At 46.1% G+C, this 27909-nt stretch overlaps 1 protein-coding gene and 1 long non-coding RNA gene across 2 annotated transcripts in view; one reads left to right on the top strand and one right to left on the bottom strand.

The window, feature by feature from the left end:
- Positions 1-23514, top strand: part of MYH16 (myosin heavy chain 16) — a 47580-nt gene extending 24066 nt beyond the window's left edge. Inside the window, exons 23-43 of the mRNA XM_032782973.2 lie at positions 1040-1144; positions 2092-2178; positions 2375-2520; positions 3951-4041; positions 5522-5578; positions 6413-6499; positions 7158-7403; positions 7667-7784; positions 8014-8141; positions 9697-9893; positions 10981-11113; positions 13303-13519; positions 14806-14942; positions 15094-15197; positions 16237-16429; positions 17662-17865; positions 19563-19688; positions 21029-21199; positions 21782-21982; positions 22460-22689; positions 23178-23514. Of these exons, the coding sequence (XP_032638864.1) occupies positions 1040-1144; positions 2092-2178; positions 2375-2520; positions 3951-4041; positions 5522-5578; positions 6413-6499; positions 7158-7403; positions 7667-7784; positions 8014-8141; positions 9697-9893; positions 10981-11113; positions 13303-13519; positions 14806-14942; positions 15094-15197; positions 16237-16429; positions 17662-17865; positions 19563-19688; positions 21029-21199; positions 21782-21982; positions 22460-22663 (2952 nt within the window). The 3' untranslated portion in view covers positions 22664-22689; positions 23178-23514. The remainder of the gene's footprint in view (positions 1-1039; positions 1145-2091; positions 2179-2374; positions 2521-3950; positions 4042-5521; positions 5579-6412; positions 6500-7157; positions 7404-7666; positions 7785-8013; positions 8142-9696; positions 9894-10980; positions 11114-13302; positions 13520-14805; positions 14943-15093; positions 15198-16236; positions 16430-17661; positions 17866-19562; positions 19689-21028; positions 21200-21781; positions 21983-22459; positions 22690-23177) is intronic.
- Positions 17892-27232, bottom strand: LOC116826325 (uncharacterized). Its single transcript, XR_004374061.2, has 3 exons — positions 26948-27232; positions 21018-21079; positions 17892-17962 (listed from the first exon to the last, which is right to left on the bottom strand). It is a non-coding gene; the product is annotated as an uncharacterized LOC116826325 (long non-coding RNA).
- Between the last annotated feature and the right edge of the window lie 677 nt (positions 27233-27909).

Raw genomic sequence — 27909 nt, 5'->3', positions numbered from 1 at the left:
GTAGACATACCCTAACTCTCTCTTCCTTGCCCTTTAGGGAAATAACCACTGTCAAGAGCAGGGAACCAACCAGCAAAGCTCACACAGTCTGAATGCCCTTTGAGAAGCTAGCTTGGAAGCTGTCAGCTGTTCCCTCTCCAGTATTCAATATTCCATAGTCTCTAAAAAATCTGTTATTCGTTCCATCTTAAGCTGGGATGAACCTGAATCTACAACTCTTCTTATTGTCCTGTATTAGGAAGAGTAATTTCCCTGTAACTTCCATGAATCTCTTTCTCTACAGATTTCAGAATAGCAGCTGTGTTAGTCTGTATCCGCAAAAAGAAGTACTTGTGGCACCTTAGAGACTAACAAATTTATTTGAGCATAAGCTTTTGTGGGCTACAGCCCACTTCATCAGATGCATAGAATGGAACATATAGTAAGGAGATATATATACACATATTATATGTTCCATTCTATACATCCGATGAAGTGGGCTGTAGCCCACAAAAGCTTATGCTCAAATAAATTTGTTAGTCTCTAAGGTGCCACAAGTCCTCCTGTCCTTCTCTCTACAGAGGCCTTCAGAGTCCTTCCACATCCTGTGTTATTTATCATCTTCCTTGCACTGCAAAGTTACTGGGTCTTTGCTTATAAAATATGCCCCCATCAATCCCTCCCAGTTGCCTTTTGTCTAAGTTTGGGGGATACTCCCTCTGTTCCCCATCAACTGTTACTTATTTGGAACAGTCACTGAAGGTTTAAATCCATGATGTTATAGCCTTTTTGTGTCAGTGTGATACAGTCACTGGGTCACAGTCGGCAGATGCTTGTGGCACCCTGCTGCTTCCCCTGAAATCAGTGTTAGTTACATAGAAAGCAGGACAGGGTCCTTGATCTTCAACTCCCAGACACTGAGTGTGTATGAGAATTCAGTAGCAGATGTCCAGGTTTTGGCCTTCCCAGAGCTAAAGAACTACAAGTTAATGATTTGGGGGGTGCTAAAAGTTGACATGGCTGGTCATGAGTTTGACTATGTTATCTTCCCTGTCTCCAGGCACTAGACCACCGAGTGCGAGCCCTGACTTCGGATCTTTCCATCCGGGACGACACAATCGCTAAACTCCAGAAGGAGAAGAGGGCATTGGAGGAGCTGCACCAGGTAGAAAAAATCTGCTCCATTTTCTTTATTGCACCCTAATAGTGTCCTTAGGGCTGCGCTCTAGTAAAGGAGAAATGGTGTCCTACTCAGGATATCGAGAGATTAAATTGCTGCACAAAGGGGAAAGGATCCCAGGTCTCAGTCGTGCTGGGGATTTGTGTCTCCTACGAATTACACATTGCAGAAGAGAAAAATCTTGCTCCTTTGCACTAATGGCTAAGGTCTATCGTGAACTGCTGAATTTTGTGTGAACAAATGCAAAACACACCTCCTAATGTTTGTACATGTCGTTTGCTAGCTCCTCTGACCAAGGACTGTGTTTTTCTTACATATAATGCCGAGCCCACAGTCAGTCAAAACCCAGCCGCATTCGGCTCAGCGGGCTGACCTAGTTAAGGCACATCCGTTTCCACAGCGTAGCATACAAAAACGTCATGATAATTAACTATAGTGCTAATATATTACTGAATTAGTAAACGATCGGCAGGCTCTTTTCTACACGTAACAACATCTTCGTGAGATGTGAGCTAGCTGCTGTTGTCTATTCTCACATCTCTGCTGAGCTAGGAAGAGACTGGCTTTTCCTGGGTGCAAAAGATGGTGTGCGGATTAGCCAAGAGCAAACGAGGACGGTTCTTTTGCAATGATACATGTTATCATTGGGCCAGATCCTGCAGGGCTAGCTGACAATTTACACACAGCTCCCATCAATGTCAGTGAGTGTTTGGCCTGAATAAGGAGGACTGTAGCTGTATCCCAGCTTTACCTTTAATAAGACACCAGGAAATTAAATGAATCATTAATAAACTTGTTAACCTGAGGAGCCTTCACTGAGAGTAACTGGGATTTTGGATAGTGTTTTTCTTATTGTCAGGACAGGGGTAGCTAGTTTTCCAGCCAACACAGTGCACCGATGATGGCCCTTTTTTCTGTCTCTCTCTTTCTAGAAAACTCTAGATGACCTGCAAGCTGAGGAGGACAAAGTGAACCATCTGACCAAGAACAACAGCAAACTTACCACTCAGCTACACGAGGTGAGGACTGGTTGGTCTGAGATTGTAATTTCATTCATCACTGTGTGAGGGCTTGTTTTTAAAGATCGATACATTGGGTGCCTCTGATGAACATCTACTGCCCGGGAGTTATCATTACAGTGCTTGTCTCTACCCAGCTAACTTTTTCCAATTCTTGTGACCATTGATTCTCCTCTCCCTTTTTATCTCTGATTAGCTGGAGGACAACTGGGAACAGGAAAAGAAGATCCGAGCCGAGGTGGAGAAGGCCCGACGGAAGGCTGAGGGTGACCTGAAAATGACTATTGAAAACCTCAATGAGATGGAGCGAGCCAAACTAGACTTGGAGGAGGTTGTTAAGAAGTAAGTGTCAGTCCATATGGAATCTCATTGTGTGGCGGATACGCCGCAGTCGAAACAGGGCAGCACCAGGGATCTGATGGCGTTAATTATACCGGAAGGCCACTTCATTAGAAAATCACTAGTAAGAGTTCCTCTTGGGATCCTAGAAATCCATTACTAATCTAAGGCCAAGAGGAAGTGAGTCCAATGGTTAGAGCAGAAGGCTAGGAGTCAGGACTCCTGGATCTTATTCTTGAATCTTTCTCCAACTCACTGTGTGATCTTTGGTAAGTCAGCCTCTCCATTTTCCCTCTTATAAAATGAGTATAATCATACCTACCTCAATGGGTGTTGTGAGTGTTAACTGATCCTTATTTCTACAAGACTCTGTGATCCTTAGATAAAAGCTGTTCTAGAAATGCAAAGTATTATCGCTAATTAGATCATTATTATAGTGTCACCACTGACTACTCTAGTGATAGGTCTGCCAGCATTTCTCCCCTTCAAAATTAACTTTAAGGATGTAAATTCTCAATTACATATTATCAAAACCACTGGTATTGTTAGTTAAATAGCTAAGCAAATGACTACAGCTATTAATTAGTAGGTGCAAATCGTGATAATGCCAGTCCTAGCAGAGATCTTAGCAGGAAATGCAAGACTCTTGTGCTCCCGTGCAAGGGAAGCTACATGCAGACACAAGTAAGGTTAAGCACTAATATCGCACCCCCCACTGAGTGAATGTATCAGCTCCCCTGGGTGGTCATGCCTTGACCCTCAAGGGTACAGAGTAAAAAGGGGGCAGGGAATGGACATGACTGAGGAGAAATTAGCTTAAGTACTAAAGCATATCATGTTAAAGATGCAATTAGCTATGAATTGCCTACTTAGCCATCACTCCTGTATAGCCTAGCTCAGGGCTGGCCAACTGTGGCTCCGGAGCCACATGTGGCTCTTCAGAAGTTAATATGCGGCTCCTTGTACAGGCACCGACACTGGGGCTGGAGCTACAGGTGCCAACTTTCCAATATGCAAGGGGGTGTTCACTGCTCAACCCCTGGCTCTGCCACAGGCCCAGCCCCCACTCCACCCCTTCCCACTCCCTTCCCTGAACCTGCTGTGCCCTCGCTCCTCCCCTCTCCCCCACCCCGCCAGAGCCTCCTTCATGCCAGGAAACAGCTGATCGGGAAGTACGGGAAGGGTTGGGGAGGCGCTGATCGGCGGGGCTCCCGGCAGATGGGAGGCACTGGGAGCAGTGCAGGTGAGAAGGGAGCTAATGAGGGGCTGCTGACGTATTACTGCGGCTCTTTGGCAATGTACATTGGTAAATTCTGGTTCCTTTTCAGCCTCAGGTTGGCCACCCCAGCCTAGAGTCAAGGGTTCCTGGTGGAGTTCTTACCCATATGACCCCCACCCCCACCTGAAGGGGTCTCTTGTGCCTTTTCTTGCAGGCGAGACATGGAAATCAATTCAATCAATTCTAAGGTGGAAGATGAACAGTCTCTGAATTCCACGCTGCAGAGGAAACTGAAAGAACACCAGGTGAGGAATGCTCTGGCTATTCTCTTGCCCTTTAAATCCTGTTTCAAGACTCTCTGGTTTTCCTTTGCTAGTATCAAAGGGACTGTCCAAACTCACAGGAGAAGTCAATCCACTGGCGTGCTAGGGAGCTGGATTGGCCGTTAGGGACCCATGTCATTCATGACAAAGGACACGGACACCACTGAAAAACTCTTCAAACCAAAGCTCCAATAACACCAAACCTTTGTGGCCAGGGCCAGATTTGCCGCTCTGGCCCGTCAGTGTAAACTGGTGTAACTCTGCTGAAGTCAGTGAAGCTACTCCGGGCTCAAACCAGTCTAAAGGCGATCACCGTCTATCCCCTGGTGGGGTGAGATCTATTACCCATTCTTTACACGACAAGTACATATGTCAACTTCCTTTTCTTCTATGGAAACTGTTCTAAGAAATCCAGTGCAACACAGCAATCCAGCTCTTTTAAACTATCCTGTCAAAATGGAGACAAGGCCCTATTGTTTTTTAGGACCTCAATATTCTTCTCTTCCAGTAAGTCACACAATAGTCAGGTAGCCTTTTCCTTTTCCAGGTAAATACAAAGCTCAGTTCAGAGGCAGCACCTGTGTGTTTTTTTTTCAGGGAAATTTTGATTTTTTTTTTTCCCCAGCTGCCCTGTCTGAAGCCCCAGGATGTGTAGTCCCCTGCCGTTCAACTCACAATGAGTCAGTGGCTCAGTCAGCTCTGAGCTCCGCCCTGTCTTTTGACTAGACCCTGTTTCCTTTTATGGCTGGAAAACTGCAGCCTATGCTTTGAACTTAAAACTCATCACAGATGTCCTGTCACAATGATGCAGCAAAAAGGAAGGTCATCTAAGTGCAGGCACCTCTTGGTCTATTTATATCTACTGCACAAGTATGGCTGGTCAAAAACGTGGCATCAAAACTAAGCACAGGGACTTCTCTGAAGTTTCCTTTCTCCTGACCAAGAGGGGATAAAGTTGCGAAGAATGGAAGATGAAGCCTAGCCAGGGACCCCAGCCCATAAGGCCCCAAACTACAATTCCCACAAGGCCTTGCAATATTTCTGGTTTCGGCTGGAATAGTTCAGTTTTCAATATTTCACTGAAAAGTCAAAATTCATCATGGAAAAAAATGCCTATTTTCTGCCCAACTCTACTAACAAGTTTCCCCATGTAAATTGGTCATCTTTCCAAGGACCCACCACCCACACGAGATGTGACACTCCTCAGGAACAAGAAGAAATGCCTGGTGACAACAGGTCTTGCATGTTGGTCTTTTACAGTTTAGTCAAATTCCACAGGCCCTTCCCAGGAAAAACTCCCTCAGAAGTTGACAGGTGTTCTGACTGAGTACAGAGTACAGAGGTTAGAATGTACAGATGTTCATGCAGGTTCTTTCTTATTCCCTCAGCTACCCAGATATAAACACTGGACAGTTTACTGTTGCTTGTCTGATCGCTTGATATGCTTGTATGTGTCTTACAGGCCCGTATTGAGGAGCTGGAGGAGGAACTGGAAGCTGAACGGGCTATGCGAGCTAAGGTAAAAATATCCTTCCAAAGAGAGAAGACTGTATGGTGCAAGTCCCTGATAAAATCAGCAGTGGTGTCAAGACCAGTCTTAAACTCTACTTTGCTTTCTGTCCAGCTATCAGTGGGCAGGTACTCACACCACAAGGACCTACCAGTATGCAGCAGCCCTCTGGTTTGAAATCTGTGTAGACTGAATGGGCCATGAAGAGTGAACTACCTGCCCACTGCAAACAGGAGCCTTGCAGTTCAGGGGCTGACCAGTTTGGGGGGAAATCTGTGGTAGAACAGGGTGGATCCCATCCTGGCTTTAATAAAAAAAATCTTTCCTTTTGCTCTTCACAGATATGTAACTATGTATGTATCTCGTATAACAATCCTTATATATGCAATTCCCTAAGCCAATTGTAGAGATCTGACTCATAACTGTATTATCAGATCTAGTGATAGCAGAAAAGGCTGTAGATAATTCACACTCCAAAAGGATATACTGTAAAATCATGCCCTACACACAAACTGTGGCTATGAACGGACAGCATGAACACATAACTTTTCCATTTCAGTGTGCGGTACAAATGATAACTTATGAATTCTCCAACAAGCTACGAGGCAGATAAGTATTACAAGTCCCATTGCACAGATGGGGAAACTGAGGCAAGGAGGGACTTGCCTATAGACACAGCAGGCACCAATGATTAGAGTTCAGGAAATCCTGGGTCCCACTCATGAGCTCAAACCGTGCCTGACTCTCACCGTGGTTTCTGACATAGTCATGCTTTTTTAAAAAGGCCATAGGAGAATTTAGCTTTGTCAGCAAGTAAGAATTTCTTGCCTTCCCTCCCACCAGGTGGAGAAACAGCGCAGCGACCTCTCCCGTGACCTCGAGGATCTCAGCGACAGATTGGAAGAGGCCGGAGGTGCCACTACTGCCCAGGTTAGGAACTGACCAGAGAAGGGCATCTGACCCTTTGGTCCCCCTCCTTGAAGAAAGCAAAATGTTAGTGAGTAAGGAATATCTCCAGGAGCATTTTCAGAATCTGCACTGAGCTAGTGAGAAGGCAAGATTTTACACCCCCTTGTATCACCAAACCTTTACTAACCCCAACTCCCCCAAAACCTTCTCCAAGCAGAGTTTGACCCCCAACAGGGACACACGTCAGAAACTCCAGGAAGTCTGCCATGAACTTCACTATTGCTATTGACTTTACATGGACAGCACTCAGAAACTATGGTGATACGTAGCAGTATAAAGTCCTTAGATTCTCTGAGGAACTCATTTACTAGCATGGAGAAGCGGGGTGGCAGATGACTTGGGCAGGGTTTCCATTAATTCCACAATGAAAACATTTGGACTGAAGTCCAAAGAACGTTTCTGTTTGAACTCCAGCCCAGATGCTTTGCCTTCCGGGGGATCTGTCCTGGTAGCCAGCGATAAACTCATTAATGAAGTTACACCAGGAGGGTGCTGGTGAAACAAAGCAAGAGAAAAGGCATCAAAAAGCCTTTCAAACAAGACAGCCCCATGAGGCACATGCTGAGAATTGGCGGCTCTCCTCATCCTGGTGGATGGTTTGTGCTCTGTCCCTCTGCAGATTGATCAGAATCGCAAGCGTGAGGCCGAGCTGCTGAAGCTGCGGCGTGAGCTGGAGGAGGCAGCCTTGCAAAGCGAAGCCACAGCCTCGACTCTGCGCAAGAAGCACGCAGACTCCATGGCGGAGATGGCGGAGCATGCGGAGAACCTCCAGAGGGTCAAGTCCAAGCTGGAGAAAGACAAGCAGGTCATGAAGGCTGAGATCGAGGACCTCAGCGCCACCATAGAGACCATCCAGAAATCCAAGGTAAGGCGTAAACAGCCAGTGTCTCTGAAACCCAGCAGGAAAGCCAGGGGGGCTGCATATGTGTTGAACCCCTTCAATGTAAGCTGAAGCAGAGGCCATTCAGCAGCTTGGAGTGCCAGGCCCACATCCCACTCGCCTGGTCCATGCTAGTCGTTCCATTAGAATGACAGCTAACAGGACAAACTGGGTGTGCCAGCGAGCAGAACTTGGCCCTTTAAGTCAGACTTTGCTTTTGTATGACTGACCTCACCGTTCATTTACAGCTGAATGCTGACGCCCATGTCCGCAAGCTGGAAGACAACTTGGCTGAGGCTAATTCCAGGCTGGCTGAGATGGAGAAGAACCAGACTGAAATTAACGCCATCAGGACAAGACTCCAAGGTAAACTCCCTGCTCTCCTCTGACATGTCTGTCCCATACTGTGCCCCACTGGGCCTGCTCTTCCCCTTCCTCCGATCTAGCTCTGGCAGTCCCGTCCCCATCTCCTCTAGCCATCTCTCGCACTGCAAAGTCTTTCTGGCAAGGCCGTGACAGTCCAGCTTTATCATCTCTTTCAATTCATCAGGGCAGAATTATTTCATCTCGCACTTGTTCTGCACTTTATTTGTAGCTGAAAACAGTGAGCTGAGCCGGGAGCACGAGGAATCTCAGAGCAGGCTTACCCAGATTGCCCGCATGAAGACTACCCTCACCTCTCAGGTGGATGACTTGAAGAGGCAACTGGATGAAGAATCGAAGGTGTGGATGATAGCCCAAGAGGGGGCTGCTGGCTGGATAGCTGCACTAATTGCCATCCCATACACTGCTCTCTTCAGAGAAACAAACCTTTTATTGTGTTAATGACCCACCTCTAGCCATGGAAAATCAGCCTGGTCCAATTCATCCCTGGGGTAACAAATAATACCAATTAACAGCATTGTTATCCATGGATCTCGGTTGTAGGTACCATTAGTCCCATTTTACAGATAAGGAAATGAGATCTAGGGCAATGATTCTCAAACTAGGGCTGCCGCTTGTTCAGGGAATTCCCTGGTGGGCCGGGCCAGTTTGTTTACCTGCTGCGTTCGCAGGTTTGGCCAATCGCGGCTCCCACTGGCCGCGGTTCGCTGCTCCAGGCTAATGGGGGCTGCAGGAAGCTGCGCGGGCCGAGGAATGTGCTGGCAGCCCTTCCTGCGACCCCCATTGGCCTGGAGCGGCAAACCGCGGCCAGTGGGAGCCATGACTGGCTGAACTTGCAGATGCGGCAGGTGAACAAACCAGCCCAGCCCACCAGGGGCTTTCCGTGAACAAGCGGCGGCCCTAGTTTGAGAACCACTGACCTTTTTCATAGCCCCACAGCCCAAGCCCCGTCAGCTTGAGCCAGCTGATCTGGGCCAGTCGTCCTACAGGTGTTTTATCACAGTGTAGACAAACCCTCAGAGGTCTTACCTGAGTCAGTGGAAGAACTGAGAATAGAACACGGTTCTCCTGACTCCCCCTCCTATGCCCTAACTACTGGATCTCATTGCAGACGACTCCAGTTGAGTTACAGTTGGAACAAATTAGACTGACAACTATGGCAATATTTCAGGTACCTCCTCTGCCCTGGAAGCACTCAGCATATTCTGCAGGCAGGCTCCGTTTACTTGGTGCATTGCTCCACTGATGTATCAGTACATCTCAATCATGGCAGACATTGTTTCTCGGCTTAGAATGAGCACAGAATGGGCTTTCCATGGTAAATCAAGTGAAACACCACGCCAAAGCATTGAGAACAGTGCAAGGCCAAATTCTGCTCTCAGTTATATGAGTGTATGTGCAACTCATTCACGACAAAGAAGTAACACCTATGTACGGAGAGTGGAAACTGCCCAGTGACCGTGAATGTATTTGTATTGCTGGCCTGAAATGTTTCTAACAGGCTCAGAACTGAGTTGTTCCATCTGAGCACCGAAAGGCCAGGAAGTTACTCAAGTGCCTTCATTAATATAAGAACAATCATCGTGCGTTAGACCAAGGGTCCATCTAGCCCAGTATCCTGTCTGCCGACAGTAGCCAATGCCAGGTGCCCCAGAGGGAATGTACAGAGGCAATCATCAAGTGATCCATCCCGTCGTTCACTGCCAGCTTCAGGCAAACAGAGGCTAGGGACACTCAGGGCATGGGGTTGCCTCCCTGTCCATCCTGGCTAATAACCATTGATGGACCTATCCTCCAGGAATGTATCTAGTTATTTTTTTAAGCCTGTTACAGTTTTGGCCTTACTTTAAGCTCCCAAAGGAGAAGTAACTCATGGTGGTTTTGGTATCTCCAGTCACGTAGCGCCGCTGTCGTGAGCCTGGCCAACACAAAACATGATCTGGACCTGATGAAAGAGCAGCTGGAGGAAGAGCAAGAGGGCAAAGCCGAGCTGCAACGCCTGGTCTCCAAACTCAACACCGAAGTCACGACATGGAGGACCAAATACGAGACGGATGCCATTCAAAGAACTGAAGAGCTGGAAGAGACCAAGTGAGCATTTGGCTTTCAAGGCACCAGAGAGGGGATGGGGGTAGCCAGTATTCAGGTTGGCTGTGGAGCGAGTCAGAGGTAAGGGCTGTGAGCTTGTGGAGCATAACTTGAAAAAGCTAAAGACAAAGCGAGAGCATCCCAGTCAGGAAAGAGAGGGCATGTTGCCTATAATAATAAATAAAGGATGCTGAGAGCTAAATCCCCATTGCTGCCTGGTATCAAACCCAGCATACACATTCCAAATAAAGGGCCAGGTTCAGATATCCTACTCGCACCTGAGCGGTACTTTACTCCTCAGTCAGTCCTTGTGGAGTCAATAGCACTACTCACGGGGAAAGGGGCTACCAAACCGGAGTAAGGCACTCTGCCCCAGGGAAGCTGCACAGGCTAAAAGCGGAGCCCCTTTGGCCATGATCCGTCTGAAAAGAGCACCTGAGGAGAGCTCTTAGCCCAAAAGCCCCAGTTTACATCTCTTGACTCAGATCAAATAGGTCAGGTTTATTTTAGAGTTGATGGATCAGGCATTGCCTGAGGGGGGCGAGGGAACAATTTACCCTTCCCCTTTTTGCAGTCCTACTCCTTGAGAGACCTAAGTGCCAAGCCAAGGAGAGTGCCAGTAAACCACCCAAGAGCAGAGGGCTGAACTGTGGCCCCGACCACTCCTTCCAGTAGAAGAGACAAGCATGTTGCACACTGTTAGGGGTGCTGCTGGGTCCCTTCTCTGGCATATACCCCCCGCAACATTGGATGTGTTCTCGCCGCATCAGCAGCAATACCTCGGAAGAGTCCTGCTGGTGCGGAGCCCTTCCGCGCAGACTCAGCCCAGCGTTTAGTTGCAAAGCCGAATGGCAGGCACCTTGAAATGCACCGGATTGAAATTTAACACTGCAAAACCAATAAACTAAGCGGTGCACGTGCCATTCATGAGATAGGACAGTACCATTCTCAGTCAGGCTTCTGCAGCCCTCCTGACCTTGGTAGGTCCCTCTGAAGGTGAAAACAGTGAACGTGTCTGAGGCGAGACAGATGGGCAAGCCTCTCTCCCTCCTCTTTCTCCAGCTTACGCTTTAAAACCTTCCACCCTCAGGAGAAAGCTGGCTGCTAGGCTCCAGGTGGCAGAGGAGACAGCGGAAGCTGCCCAAGCCCGGGCCGCCAGCATGGAGAAAACCAAGCAGAGGCTTCAGATAGAAGTGGAAGACCTCACGCTTGACCTGGAAAAGGTAAGAGACTTGATGATGCAAAGATGGATTCCTGCCAACATATGCCTGAACAGAACATCCCAGGAAGCCCTAAGACCTGATTTAAAGCCCACTGAAGTCCCTCTGTCAATTTCCATGGACTTTTGGCCAGGCCCCTCATTCACATGATTTTTATGGTCTCTACTAAGTTTATTAAAGACAAGACAAAATCTTGCATTACCAGCAGTAGCAAGGCACTAGATGTATCCCACTGTGTGAAAGCCCAGAGCAGGGGTCAGCAACCTTTCAGAAGTGCTGTGCCAAGTCTTCATTTAGTCACTCTAATTTAAGGTTTCGTGTCCCAGTAACACATTTTAACGCTTTTAGAAGGTCTCTTTCTAGAAGTCTATAATATATAACTAAACTATTGTTGTATGTAAAGTAAATAAGGTTTTTAAAATGTTTAAGAAGCTTCATTTAAAATTAAATTAAAATGCAGAGCCCCCCGGACCGTTGGCCAGGACCCAGGCAGTGTGAGTGCCACTGAAAATCAGCTTGCATGCTGCCTTCAGCACGCGTGCCATAGGTTGCCTACCCCGGCCCAGAGATAGTCACAGACATTCCATATGGACATACAGCATGTTCCTTTTAGTCAGGCTAATTAACCAGCTTCCAACAGCAGCAAAAGCAAGTCCATCTGGCCAGACAACCCGTCCTAGCTGCAGCACCAGGTAACCCTCTCTGAAGCCTGTGTTTACCTTCACATTTGCCAGTGTTGGATCGCCACTGTTTGCAGCAATGGTGGGAATGCTAGTGTGGACTGGCCACTGGTGTTTTAATCATCATGTCATCTAGCCCTGCAGTCTAGAGAACCTGGCAGTGAAAACACTAGTGATTGGTGCTGCCGGACTACGCTAGTGTTTCCACCTTTGCTACCAGTAGTCTAGATGCACCAATGACAGTGCAATAGTGGGAAATGGGAATAAAAATGCTAGTTAAGTCAGGACTACGGGGTGCTCCAAAGCCCAATAAACTAAATGGGAGTTTTTCCAATGACTGCAGTGGGCTTTGGATCGGGCCGTAGGAGCAGACAACCCTACCTCACTGTGTTACATCCATGGACAGTGGGTGACTCGCCAGCTCGGGAAGGTTAGCCCCTCCCACCCTCCTTCCCCTGAGGGAGCCCAGAGCCTTCCTCCCAGCCCCCCTTCTGTGGCCCCCAGCCCCCTTCTCCCCCCCAGCACTCTAAGTAGGCGGCGTGTGGCTCCCCCAACTCCACTGCCCCCAGCATAGAGCAGGCAGCCCCAGCGACAGCAGCCCCTCACCCAAGCACTGGCTAGTGCAGCCCCAGCACTTGCGGAGCCCCCTAACACTGGGTGACCCCAGCCACTCCAAGTCCCAGCCTGCTTCCCATAGAGTTGCCAACCCTTCAGAATTGGCCTGGAGACTCCAGGAATTAAAGACTAATCTTTAATTAAAATTATGTCATGTCATTAAATCTCCACGAATACGTCCAACCAAAATTGGCAACCTTATTTCCTGGAGACGAGAGCCACCCTGCCTGGGCTGGGGCCAAGAGGGAAGGGCAAGCAGAAGAGGGCTTTCCGGGCGGAGCATGGGCGGGGCCACGCTGGGCTGTCTGGGGAGGCACAGCCTCCCTAAGCCTATTTACGCGCTGCCCACAGTTACATCCCTGGGGCAAAGGGGTGCTTTGCTATCATTTCCCTCTAATGAAGCTCATCTTTGGATAGTAAGAATTCAAGGCGTATTCATGATTAAAAGCCACAAAGCTCCAGGAAAGAAAAACACCCTGTTATCCTTTCCCTTTTATGGTGATTCAGTTTAACACAATCTAAAATTGGCTTGGATAGCATCTTGTTTGCAACTGAAGCCAAAATGCTTTCGAAAGAGCCACAGTAGTTGACCACAAGAATTCCTACCAGTGCAACTGTACGCAATATATCTGAAATGGGAAACATTTGCTCCCCTGTAACAACAGAGTTGAGGGAGTCCATCACACTGAAAGCAACTTGGTGGTCTTGCCAAATTCCTAGCAGTGGGGAAAGAAAGCCAAGCAAATATTTGAATCATCCATTCAGAATGACTAAGAGGAACTCTGCCAGTCACGAGAGCTGCTGCCAATTTAACCGTGACTAGCTGGCAGGACATGCACAGAAGTGATGTGTAAAGAAAAACTTGTCTGCCGTGAATGCTTGGCTTTCTGCTTCCAGGCCAACGCTGCTTGTGCTGCCCTGGACAAGAAGCAAAGGGCCTTTGACAAGATGCTGGCGGAGTGGCAGCAGAAATGCGAAGAGCTGCAGGTGGAGCTGGACAATTCCCAGAAGGATTGCCGCATCTACATGACGGAAAACTTCAAGCTCAAAACTGCCTATGAGGAAGCCCTAGAGCATCTGGAATCTGTTAAGAAGGAAAACAAGACCCTCCAGGGTAAGCAGTGATTCCATGTAAAAACAACCTCCACACATCCCCCCAAGCCCCCGATTTACACAGAATGATGGGCTGTAGCTTCTCCCAGCTGATACTCACGTTCTCTTTGTGAATGTATGTCTGATGACATTCCGAATGATGGGCCAAATTCTGCTCTTGGGGTGAAATTCACCAACTCACTGACACCTCCCCACACACAAAGTAAATTGTGAACGTAACGCAGGTAAATGTATACTGCTGTGGGGGAACAAGAGAGGCTCAGGAGACAGGAAGATTGTGCTGCAGGTCAGTTGCCTCTTGGTGGCCACTGGTCTAAAGCAGGGGCCATGACCCTTGTGCATCCCTTGGGGGGAAAGGGGGTTATCATCACGAGAACCAGATAATAGGGGGAATGATGGACTAGTGGTTAAAGCAATCGACTAGGATACATGAGACTTGGATTCCATTCCCAGCTCTGCCTCGGAGTTTTCTGTGATCATGAGCCAATCACTTAATCTCTTTGCTATAGTTTACCCATCTGTAAAATGGGGCAAATGACACTGACCTTCCTGACAGGAGTATTGTGAGGATAACTCCATGAATATTCGGGAGGAGCTATGACCCTCTGGCTGTGTGGCCCACACAAAATAAATAATGATGGATGCAGTGGCACAGCCCTGATACCCTCTGCCCCCTCCATCCTTTGCTCCAGCCTACAATGGCTGGCACAGAGCCCAGACAGCGTGGAGTCTTGTTTTCACTTAGGAAGAGCAACCATTTGAGAGGAGAGAGGAAGAAGCGGAGAAAGATTGTGGAGAATTTCTGATGGTGTAACGGGTTTCTCTTTTCCATCTGCCTGAACGCAGGCTGCCAACGGGGCTCATTCAGAAATCCAGAGTAACATTTAAAAATGAAAGCAAAGGCCAACTGATTGGAAGGAGAGTCCTAGAAATGTAGGGCTGCAAGGGACCTTGAGAGGTCATCTAGTCCAGTCCCAGGTGCTGAGACAGGACAAAGTACACCTAGACCCTCGCTGACAGCTATTTGTCTAGCCTGTTCATAAAAACTTCCAATAACAGAGATTCCGCAACCTCCTTGGGTAACAGATTCCAGTGCTTAATTATCCTTATAGTGAGAGAGTTTTTCCTACTATCTAACTGAAATCTCCCTTGCTGCAGATTGTTGATCGCTTGACTGGAACTATCTCAAGCCATTTTCTTTCAAAGGATCAGTACAGGTGGCACTTGTTAAAAGTTCCCAGTCCTGGAATACACCCATCACACAAAATCTCTATTTTTCTTCCTCAGAGGAGATTAAGGATCTGATTGACCAGTTGGGTGAGGGAGGGAGAAGTGTACATGAGCTACAGAAGATAAAGAAGAAGCTGGAGGTTGAGAAGGATGAACTGCAGATGGCACTAGAGGAAGCAGAGTCTTCCCTGGAGGTAATAAGTGTATCCAGTTCTGACAACTACACAGGAGGGGAACACATCAGACTAGTACATAACCTGCTGGCCATATTCCAGCAGATAAATGATATAGATTTTACCTCTTAAAAGCCATTCAGTCACAATTCTATTGTATGTTTGCTGGCAGGTTGAAGAAAGCAAACTGATCCGTATTCAGCTTGAACTAGCTCAGGTGAAAGCTGACATTGACAGAAGAATCCATGAGAAGGAAGAGGAATTTGAAGCTACAAGGTATGGAATATTTCATAGAATATCAGGGTTGGAAGGGACCTCAGGAGGTCATCTTGTCCAACCCTCTGCTCAAAGCAGGACCAATCCTCAGATTTTTTGCCCCAGTTCCCCAAATGGCCCCCTCAAGGATTGAACCCTGGGTTTAGCAGGCCAATGCTCAAACCACTGAGCTATCCCTCCCTATTCCTTTAAGTGCTCAAAGATACACACTCAGAGCTTTTTGACTCAATATGCAGCGAGGAGGTGTAAAGTCCCAATATGAATATTCATTCATTCGATGAAAGAAGCCCACATTTGCTTGGATGATCTGTTGGATTTGACCTGATCTAGTGGCTGTATTACCAAGGGATCTTGTGTTAACATTAAGAAGCAGGTGATTGTAGAAGATTCTGGGTCAAATCCAGCTGTTACAGCCACGTGATGTCATTGAAGTCCAAGGTGTTGCATTGCATAACTGAGAACAAAATCTGGCTCATAATACATTTCTTAGTTACCATCAGAACATAGTTCTGCTTCAGAACTTATGCCAGTCTCTATTAGAGAGTAGGATGAGACCTAATATGGGAGGCAGATTATCCCACAACCAGGGTTCTTACACCTTCCTCTGAGGCTTATGCTGCTGGCTAGTGTCAAAGACAGAATATTGGACTAGATGGACCTTGGCTGTGAGCCAGCCTAGTAATCCTTAGACTTCTAATGTTCACAAAAGATAAAAAAAATATTGTATCTCAGGGAAACGTGATAAACCACAATTATCACGTTAAACTCTCAGGATTATTTCCAGTGCTTAGCTACCTCATTGGAGAAGATTTGGTCCACTTCAAATCTATACTTATTAGTATGACGTACTCTAAGACGGAAAGTGTTTGGGATCAGTGTGGCTGCTGGGATCAAGAATCCCATTTTCAGAGCGTTTCTGAAATGATCCCTTTTTATTATTTCATGAACAATCCCTTGGTTTTCCCCTCCTAAAGCCAAAGGCTGAACTGGACTCAAGTGTAACAGAATGATGCAACTTGTGCTTCATTGGAATCCGCAGGAAAAATCATCAGCGTGCAATTGAGTCTCTGCAGTCAAGTCTGGAGATGGAGGCTAAGGGGCGGGCTGAAGCGCTCAGGCTCAAGAAGAAGATGGAGACGGATCTGAATGAAATGGAAATCCAGCTGGATCACGCCAACAGGAACAACAGTGAGCTTGTCAAGACGCTGAAAAAACTGCAGCAGCAGATCAAGGTAAACTGGAGAGAAGGAAGTAGGACCCTGAAGGGAAAACTCTATCCAGTTACATCTTTTTACATATAATAACTCTAGGAAGTGGAATATACAGCCTTGTTTAGAGAGACTCTGTTAGGTCACATTTGCCCCCAAATTCAGGTTTTGTAAGCAAAGGATCTAAATCAGATGTAAATCAGGAGTAACTTCATCCAAATCAATGGGGTACAACTGCTGTGAGAAGAACCAGGCACACAGGCTTCTACAAAACCTCAGACCAGCAGAAATATTTCCATGCAATTAAAAAAAATGGCAATGAAAACAGTTTTGTTTTTAATAGACAGTGACCTGCAGTGTTTGCAAACCAAACAGTGCTTCATCACTCCAGTGCAGGTGAACCTGAAAGTGAAATTGACTAGAAATCAACTGAAGTGAAAAGTGAAACTCACCAGTCTGTTTTCTTTCTCCAGGCTCAGAGAACTGCAAAAAGGATACAAACAGCATAAAAAGGGCAAACCAAATTTAGATTTAATAACAATAATAATAAAAAAAACTTTAAAGGCCAGATCCTCAGCTGGTGTAAACTGGTGTCACTGCAGCTGAGGATGTGACTCTAAAAACCTAAGGCAGGGGTTCTCAAACTTCATTGCACCACGACCCCCTTCTGACAACAAAAATTACTACATGACCCCAGGAGGGGGGCCTGAAGCCTGAGCCCATCCAAGCCCCAACGCCTGGGTGGGGGACCAAGGTTGAAGCCCAAGGGCTTCAGTCCCAGGCAAGGGGCCTGTAATCTGTGTACCAGTGCCCTCAGGCTTCAGCTTCGGCCCTGGGTAGTGGGGCTTGGCTTGGGCTTTGGCCCCAGGCCCCAGCAAGTCTAAGCCAGCCCTGGAGACCCCATTAAAATGGGGGTGTGACCTACTTTGGGGTCCCGACCCACAGTTTGAGAACCACTGACGTAAGGTGTTGTAACGGCATTGAAAAGTACATTTGTTTTCGTTTTTTAAATATGTGGACCTTATTTTGCTCTTTGACACTGGTGTAAATCAGGAGTAACTCCACTGAAGTCAAAGAAGTTGCACTGGTGTAAAGCGGACATTATTGACATCAGAATCAAACATCATGATTTTTAACTGGACAATGTCCCTTTTAAAAAAAAAGGGAGAAAAGAAAAGGAGATGGGTCGGCTGTCCTGTACTTCACAGCTTCCTCTGTGTGCTTCTTAATCATACTTATCCCTCTTTTGCCTTCAGGATCTTCAGATTCAGATGGATGAAGATGCTCGCCAGCACGAGGAACTCCGGGAACAGTACAACCTCCAGGAACGCCGCCTCAGCCTGACACAGACGGAGCTGGAAGAAATGCGCACTGGGCTGGAAGGCAGCGAGCGCTCTCGCAAACTCCTGGAGCAGGAGCTGTTAGAGATCACTGAGAGGCACAACGAAATCAATGTCCAGGTGAAAACAAATACCATGCTGTTGATACAGGGTTGTTGTACTGTTTGCTCCGCTGCTGGCATTAAAAGTCTGTTGTGCTTGATGAGAATGTACTGTGCTGCAAAGAAAATGTTATGAAAGAATAAATAAAAATCAGATTGATTTTATTAGAGCCAAATCTAGCAGCAAAACTCCCAGTGACTTCAGTGACAGCCTGAGTAAGGATTGCAGGATTCGACTCATAAAGGATTAAATATGATATTATTCCTTCTGGGGAAAGTCCTACAGAATTTACGATGAACTCTACCAAGAGGGTTCTACGGATATTACACTAAGGATGGGATATTCAAAAATGCTGAGCGTTGGCCCAAGTCTGTGATCCATTGATGCCAGTGGGGGCAGAGTTAGGACAATGCTGAGTAATTTTGAAAATGCCACTCTAAAAATCTACAGGGTGAAATGCTGGCTCCACTGAAGTCAATGTAAATTTTGCCATCGGCTTCACTGGTGCCAGGATTTTCCCCCTAGAATTTAATGAAGAGTGAGATCCATTTGATTGACATTTTAAACCATCCTACAGAATGCAAAGAAAATGGCATCCTATAGGATTCTGTGCGCTGGTTTCAAAATTCTAGAGATGGTTTATCATTATTTATTACATTCTCTAGGCCTTTTTCCATAAAGGATGGACTAAAGGTGCTAAGGATTTCCAAAGAAGGGGAAGGAAGGTCTACAAGATAAACTGCTGGAAAGGACTAATAATAGAGAGAAGCATTTGCATCCTGAGATGATGATGGGACTTTGTCCATCTAAACAGATGGAAAAGATATAACAAATACATTTACTTGTAACTGATGCTCAAAGGCTAAATTTTCAGCAGCTAAACTGCTGCATTTATGTCTCATAGTCTTCCGGATGCTTGCTTGTTATACAGAACTAATATTGCACAATGCTTGCATTGTACTCTACAGCAGGGGTAGTCAATTATTTTTTGTCAAGGTCCAAATTTTTTGTTCAAAGTATAATCAAGGCTTAGACTCCAGAGAAAATAATACATAATAACAATAATAACAAATAAATACAAAGATTTCAGGGACCATTCAAAAGTGTCTGGCGGTCCGGATTTGGCCCGTGGTCTGCCTATCGACTACCCGTGCTCTACAGTATTGTGGTACGTAGACTTGATGCTGTAGTACTGGAGATCTTGAAAGTCTATGCAATGCATTGTTTGGTTATTTAGTAATGTTTCTAGGTATAATTGTCTTAGCATTTGGGCTCCTTACAAAAAAATCTAAAACTATACACATTGGCAAACATTGTGATTAGAAGAGGATTTTCAGACTTCCCATGAGGCAGAAGATACATGTAGGCTGTAAGTTCTTTGCACAGCAATCGTGTGTGTGTGTGTGTGTGTGTAGTGCCTATAGACAAAAACGTCTGGATCCTACTGCAGTGTAACTTTGAAATAATAATACACACATGCACACAAATACAATGAAGCAGGATTAAAATCAAACCCTTTCGTGGACAAAGGGCTACAACACATGATACAAGATTGGTTACCAAGGAAAATCTTTCTGATATAAAAGTAAAATAAACATACAGGGCCAAATGCATCCCTAGTTTCAAGCCAGCGAAGTGCCAAGTCGTCTGCTCAAAGATCAAGTTAGAGCCCACAAAGCTAGGCTGGGTCACCGAGTCTTCCCTCCTCCCTCCAGAACCAAAGCCTGCTGGTGATAAAACGCAAACTGGAGTCTGACCTTATGCGCATTACAAGCGAACACGAGGAGATGATCAGCGAGTTCCGGGCGGCCGATGAGCGAGCCAAGAAAGCCATGGCTGATGTAAGTTGCACCTGGCCCTCAGTGATGGTCCCTAGAAGCCTGGGGGTTATATATTCTGCTCTTTCCTACACTGCTCAATTTTGAAGTGCATTGTTACTGATTAATCTTAGCACTTACATAGCATTTCCCATTCCCAGAGGGCTGCGCACACATCAGCTCATCTGTCCACCAAGATGGCAAAAGTAGACTTGGAGAAATCCACTTCTCTTCTGTCCCCCTGCTAAGGAAGGAATCTTTTGTATTACTGATGGCGCAGTGGGGAGTTCCTCCATTTCCCCTTCTGTTTTGTCCCCGCTTTCCTCAAGGCTTAATACTGAAACGATCATGCTTCTAACCAAAGACTGGATGCCCTCCCCCATAGCCAGTCAATGCCATTCATAATTGGCAGGGACAGCAGAAGAGTGGCCACTGTTGAGTAAATTTCTCAGTTGGCACTTAACAATTGACACCTTAGAAATTCCACAGACAGCTGTAGAGTTAATGCTCAGTATTTCCTCCTGAAAGAAGGCTGAACATTCTGCCTTCTTTATGCTCTCAACTATTGCTTGTTCATACAGCACCTTACCTAGACCCCAGGGCAAGAAGCCCAGGCTGGACCCTGCTCTCAGAGGCTCCCTCCTGCTCCCAGCTCCGAACCTCCGCTGTCTTGTCAATTTCATGGCTGGGAGCTGTGAAACTGACAAGACTGTCTGACTTCTGGAGGGGAGTGGACATTAGGGGGAGAAGTCCTGGGTAGCTTCCTCCAGTTCCCAGCATGGAACATGGAGTGGTGGGGGGCAGCCCACCGGGAGCCTGTGGGGCAGCCAGGCTCGCAGCTCTCAGCTTCCACACTGCCCCTCTTAGGTCGGTGGAAACGCTCCTGATGAGGACATGCACCACCAGTCCAAGGAGGATAGTCTGGATATGCACCACTGCAGTAATTTATTGCGGGGGCTGTAAGTTGGCCTAATATAGGTTGACTTATGTTTCTAGTGTAGACATACTCTATGATATGTTCTAATCTCTCTTCTTCCCAGGGGAGGATGGAAAGCATAAGCACTGGATTGTACTCTATAGGAAGAAATGACTGTCTTAATAAGAAGGATGGGTAATATCTTACACTGTACCCCTGTGATAGTAAGCAAGCACAAATCTCCTGGCTTGAGGCCTGATCCAAAGCTCATTGAAGTCGATGGGAGCCTTTCCATTAGAGAGGCAAACTGTGATACATAGAACAGACTTCTAGATCCTGCAAAAATTCCCCATATGGCAGCATATGGACATCAGGTCTAAATAGCCTAGCTTCCAATACTCAGTATAAATAGTCTGTGCCGACAAGCTGTTTCTTACCCTCTTCTTAGGCTTCCCGCATGGCAGAAGAGCTGCGTCAGGAGCAGGATCACTGCATGCACCTGGAAAAGATCAAAAAGAACTATGAAATCACAATAAAAGACCTGCAAGTCAAGATGGAAGAGGCTGAGCAGTTGGCCCTGAAAGGAGGAAAACGTACTATCATGAAACTTGAGACCCGGGTAAGAAAAACTGGATAAATCTACTCCAAAAAATTCTTCCAACACCGCCATCCAACCCTTCCCTGACCTGAGCTTTAGTACTTGGGAGAAATATTTGAAAAGAAAAGGAATGTTTTTATTAAAGGGCCAGTGTATCCCAGATAAATTAAACTAAATTAAAGAGAGAAAATAATAGCAAAATATATTCCAGAGAAATTAAAATCCACCCTGGCCATACTCAGCCCACTGCAATGCAAAGAAAGGTCAGTGCTGCTCCTCTGTATCATATGCAATGTCTGGTTGGATCCTAAATGTCCTTGGCTATAACTCTAGGGCATATTATCATTAGCCATACCATATCTCTGTCGACCATCCCATCGATGGGTCCTCCTGCCCCCAGTTCACACAAGGTCCTACTGGATCCAGTGATAGATTTCATTGGGATTCTTTTCATATTTGTTGCAACTGAAATACCCCTGCATCAGTAAATAAAAAACACAAGACCACTTTACGGATTCTTAGTGTGACTCCAGATCTCCATGTCCATCATGCTAATGACTATCAGTACTAATGTATCCTGCTGGGTTTTTTCCTCCTTTTCAGATTAAGGAACTGGAAACAGAGCTAGATTCTGAACAGAAGCGTCACGTGGAGACGGTGAAAACTCTGCACAAGAATGAACGCCGCCTGAAAGAGCTGATCTTCCAAACAGATGAGGACCACAAAACCAACCAGCGCATGCAGGAGCTTGTGGAGAAGCTGCAGAACAAGCTGAAGATTTACAAGAGACAAATCGAGGAGGCCGTATGTACCCCAGACAGTTACTCTCCCCTCTTGTGCACACACACAATAATATCTACCATACACATTGCATCTTCAAAAGAAACATAATCTGAAATACGTGTTCATCAGTAGCATTAGCACCTCCAGTCATCAGGCTCCTATTTGATGCTCCCTTTTCCTGCCATCACTGATAATATGGGCCCCAACATACCTATAAAAAAGCCACCTAAAAACCCACCTGTCTTATCCTCTGCAAAAAATCAGATTAATACATGTTGTCATCTCACCCTCTTGCAGTCCTTTGGCTGCCCTCACAAGTTACCTCCAATAACTGAGGGGATGTGCATGTAAAATGTATTTATTCCTGGTCCAACAGTTTACTATACACTTTGCCTGGTTGGTTGTATTGAAGGAATACAGGTCAGAGCCATTTTGTGCTGGCATTGTCTAATATAAAGACTTAAAAAAAAAATAAGCCCAGTCTTCTCTCATCCCCAGGAGGAGCAGGCTAACCAGAGCATCGCAAAGTACAGAAAGACAGTGCACGAGCTGGATGATGCAGAGGAAAGGGCTGGAATGGCTGAATCGGCTCTAAACAAATTGCGCACCAGGCACCGTGTCTCGGCAACCAAGGGATTCACCTCTGTGGAGATCATCCAAGTGTCGAAGTCTTCTGCTTCCAAGTCCGCTTCTGGGGAATAGACACCTATGCTCTGAACCTGCAGCTGGTAGGGCTACATGCCTGGCCTTTTTCAGACAGGGTACTGGGGTGGATTCGGAAACATGGGTTCAGTGGTGACCCTGGGTGACTCACTGAATTCACTATGAACGGTGACGGGGCCATTCTGCATGGCTCTGCTGATGTGGGAAGAGGAATTTTGAAACGGAAGAGGACTGTGATGGTTATAGATGCTGTTACAGCCTTAGAATCATGCAGAGGCTCCATTGTAGCTCTTTAGCTCAGAGGCAGTGGGGTTTCTGTCCTCTCCACATCCCTCAAGTAGAACCTATGCTCAAAACCGATATACTTGGCCTGGAGAGGTCAGGATTTGGCCCTATTAAAGGAAATCATTGGCCCGGTCTGAGCATCAGTAGGTTCCAGTGGGTGTTTACATGGATATTGTAGCATTTCTCACCTCTTCCCCTCCTCCTTAGGGAGGCTTTAAAAGAAAGAAGTTGCTATTGCAATCCAATTTAAATGTCTCTTTCTTTCCAGGGTGACACACATCTTCCCAACAGCTGCCCATTGCAGGATGGCTACCCTAGTGATGAATTGAAAATAGCAGTCTAGAGCCATCAAGAAGACGCCTACATAGGGAGAGAGAGATGGAAACAAAGAATGTACATGTATCTCTGGGGAGAAAAGAATAATCTGTGTGTTCAAGCACTGGAGAGCTTGAAACCAGTACTTTCCCCGACTGGATTAAACCACAAAATCATATAGGTCTGGCTGTTATCAGTTTAAATGAGTCTGTTTTCATGTGGATTTTACACTTTCATGTCAAGGACGGAAGGTGTAAAGCATCTGTGTGACGTGGGCTGTCTCTTGTAAATAATTCCTCACACTAATAGTCTTAATGCATAGTCTTAATAAAGTTTACTGTATGGGAAAGAAACTTGGAGATGCTGCTGGATTGTCTATGTTTGTAGGATGACAATTTGATTCACTGAGACCTCCTGTCCAAAAAAACATTTTTAAACGAAATTCAGCAGCACTGAACCACATTGGCTGTTGTGCATGTGTTCCAGTTCCCTTTACTGGATCAGAATTTCTCAGCTGTGTGTCATGGGTCTTCTAATGCTAGCAGTTAAAGGCAGGTTCCTCTTTCACCTGGGGTTTTTGGAGAGGAAGGATCTAAGTTCTATCACTGATATTGCTCCAAGTTGCTGTGGGACACATCACACTGACACTTATGAAGTCCTAGGCCATGGATTCTTTGAGATCCCAATGTACGAGGACTCGCACAGCATTTCCTTTGCTCATTTAACACAAGGGCTGTAGAGGTTTTCCAGATCCTTTTGGTGATGAGGTCCCAGCCATGCACTGTTGGGAGCAGTTTTGTGACATCAACAAAAGGGTCCAGCCAATCAGAACATGGCTTTGGACAATCAGTGTCTCCAACCCAGACACTACTATGTACTAGCACGCACTCTCCTGGGGTGAAAAAATACAGCATTGTGTGTCTGTATGATACAGGCTCTTGTGACAATGGGTTCAAATGTGTGATGCTTGGGATCAGAGATTTGTGCAGCTAAGGGAGGCGGAAGCAAAGGTGGCTGAACACATGCTGACCCAGCTCCAGTAGCAGCATGGTGGGGGACAGAGATCGTTCCAAGAAACAGCTCGAGGATTTGTCAAGAACAAATCAATGCCAAAACTACCTGATTTGTTTCTTTGACAGGGTTACTGGCCTAGTGCAGCAGGGGGAAGCTGTAGACATGATATATCTAGACTTTAGTAAGGCTTTTGACACAATCTCATATGACATTGTCATAAGCAAACTAAGAAACTCTGGTCTAGATTAAATTACTGTAAAGTAGGTACACAACTGATTTAAAAAACTCTACTCAAAGAGCAGTTATCAACATGTTGCTGTTAAATAAGGAGAATGTATTTAGTGGGGTCCCACAGGGGTCTGTTCTGGGTGTGGTACAAGTCAATATTTTCATTAATGACTTCGATAATGGACTGGGAAATATACTTTTAAAATTTGGAGATGACGTCAAGCTGAGAGGGGTTGCAAACATTTCGGAGGACAAGATTACAATTCGAAACAAGCTAGACAAAATGGATAATTGGTCTGAAATCAACAAGATCAAATTCACTAAAGGTAAGTGCAAAGTCCTTCGCTTAGGAAGGAAAAATCAAAGGCACAACAACAAAATGAGGAATTACTGACTTGGCGGTAGTCCTGCTGAAAAGGATCTGGGAGTTATAGGGGATCACAAATTGAATTTGAGTCATCAGTGTGATGCTCTTGCAAAAAGGGAAAATAATATTCTTGGGTATAGTAATAGGAGCATTGTATGTAAGACATGGGAAGTAATAGCTCCGCTCTACTTCGCACTGGAGTATTATATGGCCTCACCTGGAGTATAGTGTCTGGTTCCGAGCACCACACTTCAAGAAAGCTGTAAACAAATTGGAGAGAGCCCAGAGGAGAGCAACCAAAACTGACAGAAGGTTTAGAAAATCTGACCTATAAGGAAATGTTAAAAAAGTGAGCATATTAATCTACAGGGAGGCCTCATAACAGTCTTCAAATATGCTAAGGCTTGTTGTAAAGAGGACAATGATTGATTGTTCTCTGTGTCCACTGATGATGGTAGGACAAGAAGTAATCGGTTTATCTGCAGCAAGGGAGATTTAACTTAGGTAGGAGGAAAACCTCCTATCTATAAGGGTAGTTAAGCACTGGAACAGGCTTCCAAGGGAGACTCCTTTGGAATCCCAGTCATTGGAGCTTTTTAAGACCAGGTTAGACAAACACCTGTCAGAGATGGTCTAGGTAGTCTTAATCCTGTCTCAGGTAGAGGGATGGACTAGACCAGTGGCTCGCAAAGCCAGTCCGCCGCTTGTTCAGGGAAAACCCCTGGCGGGCCGGGCCGGTTTGTTTACCTGTCGCGTCCGCAGGGTTGGCTGATCATGGCTCCCACTGGCTTCGTTCCCCATCCTCGCCCCACCAATCTGCCTGCCTCCCTCCCTCCCTCCTCCTTCAAAAATCAAACCAGTCAAGCCCCTCCAAGGTGTGGGGAGGGGCCAGTGGGAGCCCTGAGGTACGTGAGGTGGTCGGGAGGGGAACCTTGAGCTCTCACCCTCATTCTGCCCCCTCTCTGCATTATCCTTCCCAATTCTTCTCCCCTCCCTCCTAGAGTGATCACCTGCTCCCTCCACCTTCCTACCAGCCACATCCATCTTCACCCAGGAGCTCCACGATGGCCAGGTGTCAGCAGGCACAGGCAGGAGCCAAGAGGGAAGACAGTCCACCCAGCTGCCTGTAGCCGTCGCTTGGTGGCTGGGAGAAGCAAATGTAGCTGTGCCTACAACTCTGCTGTATGCAGGAGGGTTGCCAACCCTCCTGGATTAGCCTGGAGTCTCCAGGAATTAAGGATTAATCCTTAATTAAAGAGTATGTCATGTGATGAAATCTCCAGGAATATATCCAACCAAAATTGGCAACCCTAGGAAGCAGCAGGGCTGTCATGGCAGATATACTAAGGAAAAATGTGACCCAAAGACCACAGCTGAAAGATGGCATTTTCTTAAGGTTTTCATCAGGTTAAAAAACAACTGAATCATGCCCCCTCATTCCCCACTGTATGCCACAACCATTTCACACACAGTCCTCTTAAACAAACACAGCACAGCAGCTGTTAAACTGGCCTGTCTTAACCAGCTATGGACGCTATCCAAGATGATGGTATAAATTGACCTTCATTTGTTAAGAATCACAAACTTTGCAACTTCAATACATCTAGAGTGGCTATTTGAGATCAATATAATGCCTTTGCTAAGTCAGAAAGCTCTAGTATTGGTTATGAAAACTGATTTGGAAAAATTATTATAACCCTAGGTGAATGCTGTACTGAAGTCTTAAGCGCGTGCATCTTGGAAAAAAATCCAGTATTTATTTTTCTCTTTTTTTCCTCCCCAAACATGTTGCATTTCCTTCCCTGTGCCTGAAAGTGACACATTTTCAAATGTCAGAGCCTACCTTGCACTTCTAAAATAGATACTTTCGCCGACAAATGCACTTGTGTTTAGTTACCCATTTTGAATCCAAAATGCATGTTGTGCACTCGCAGTTACCTGTTTGCACATCTACACATATTTTGCAGTTGTCTGCATTTTGAAACTATGTCCTGTTGTTTTTTTCTTTAGACCTTAAGGCAAACTTCATCTATAGTTAAATCTCCCACTCTTGCTCTCACATTAGAGCAGTTCCACCACTGTTAGAGGAGTGTTAGTGTAGATTGGTCACTGACCTTTTCAGTACTAAATCTTCTACTCCAGTTAACAGCTGCTTGGGAGGATGTGATGGTGAAACTGCTGACAGCTTGTCTGCCTTGGAACTGGCATAGCTACTGCCAGTAATACAGCTGGAGCCAAAGTGGGAGATTCCTGAAAACCTTTATTGTAGACAAGGCCTTAGTATGTTTGCATTTAAAATGTCCGAGCTTCTGCAGAACTCGGATGTTCTGTAACATATCTGGCTCAGCTGCTTTCACCTGTCTGCCAGTGAAAATCATTTTGTAAATGTAATACTGTATTTAAATGCAATTTCAATCCTGTTATGTAATATTTAGTTGACCTAGTTACATATCTTTAATCTGTACAACTCATTTTATAAGCAGAGCAGTAAGAACTACAGTGACTGCATATTGCAAAGTCACTCTAATCCTCCCATCGCTCCACTCAGATTTGTCTTTTCTGTACTATAAGTTGCCAGCTTTACAAGTGCTGCCTTTTATAATTATGGTGCCGTTACCTAGAGGACAGAGTACTAGACAGGAACTCTGGCGAGCTGAGTTCTACTCTTCCTCTGCCACTGGCCTGCTAGATGAACTTGGGCAAGTCCCTTCACCTCTTTGTGCCCAAGTTTCCCCACCTGTGCAATAGTGGTAACTATGACATTCCAGTTTGATTTATAACATTACTCTCTAGCTTTTTTCATCAGTAGAGCTCAAAGCATTTGACAAAGGAGATCAGAATTCCCAGCCAACTGCTGGACCAGGCAGATCCTGCTTAACTGACAAGCACCACCACAAACCACAGCTCCCAGCACTTCAGTGACTACCCCTGCACAGAACCACTAACCAACCACAGTGCGCATGTGTAACTTTCCCCTCCAGGCGAACACTGCGCATGTACAGCTCTCCGTCAGGCTGGCGACAGTGCGCATGCTCCATCCTCTCGCCTCCTTTCCCCACCCCCGCCGTTGTGTAAG

The sequence above is a fragment of the Chelonoidis abingdonii genome, chromosome 9 (genome assembly GCF_003597395.2).
Source record: "Chelonoidis abingdonii isolate Lonesome George chromosome 9, CheloAbing_2.0, whole genome shotgun sequence".
In the NCBI taxonomy this organism is placed as follows: Eukaryota; Metazoa; Chordata; order Testudines; family Testudinidae; genus Chelonoidis; species Chelonoidis abingdonii.
This window is presented reverse-complemented; position numbering and strand designations above follow the sequence as displayed.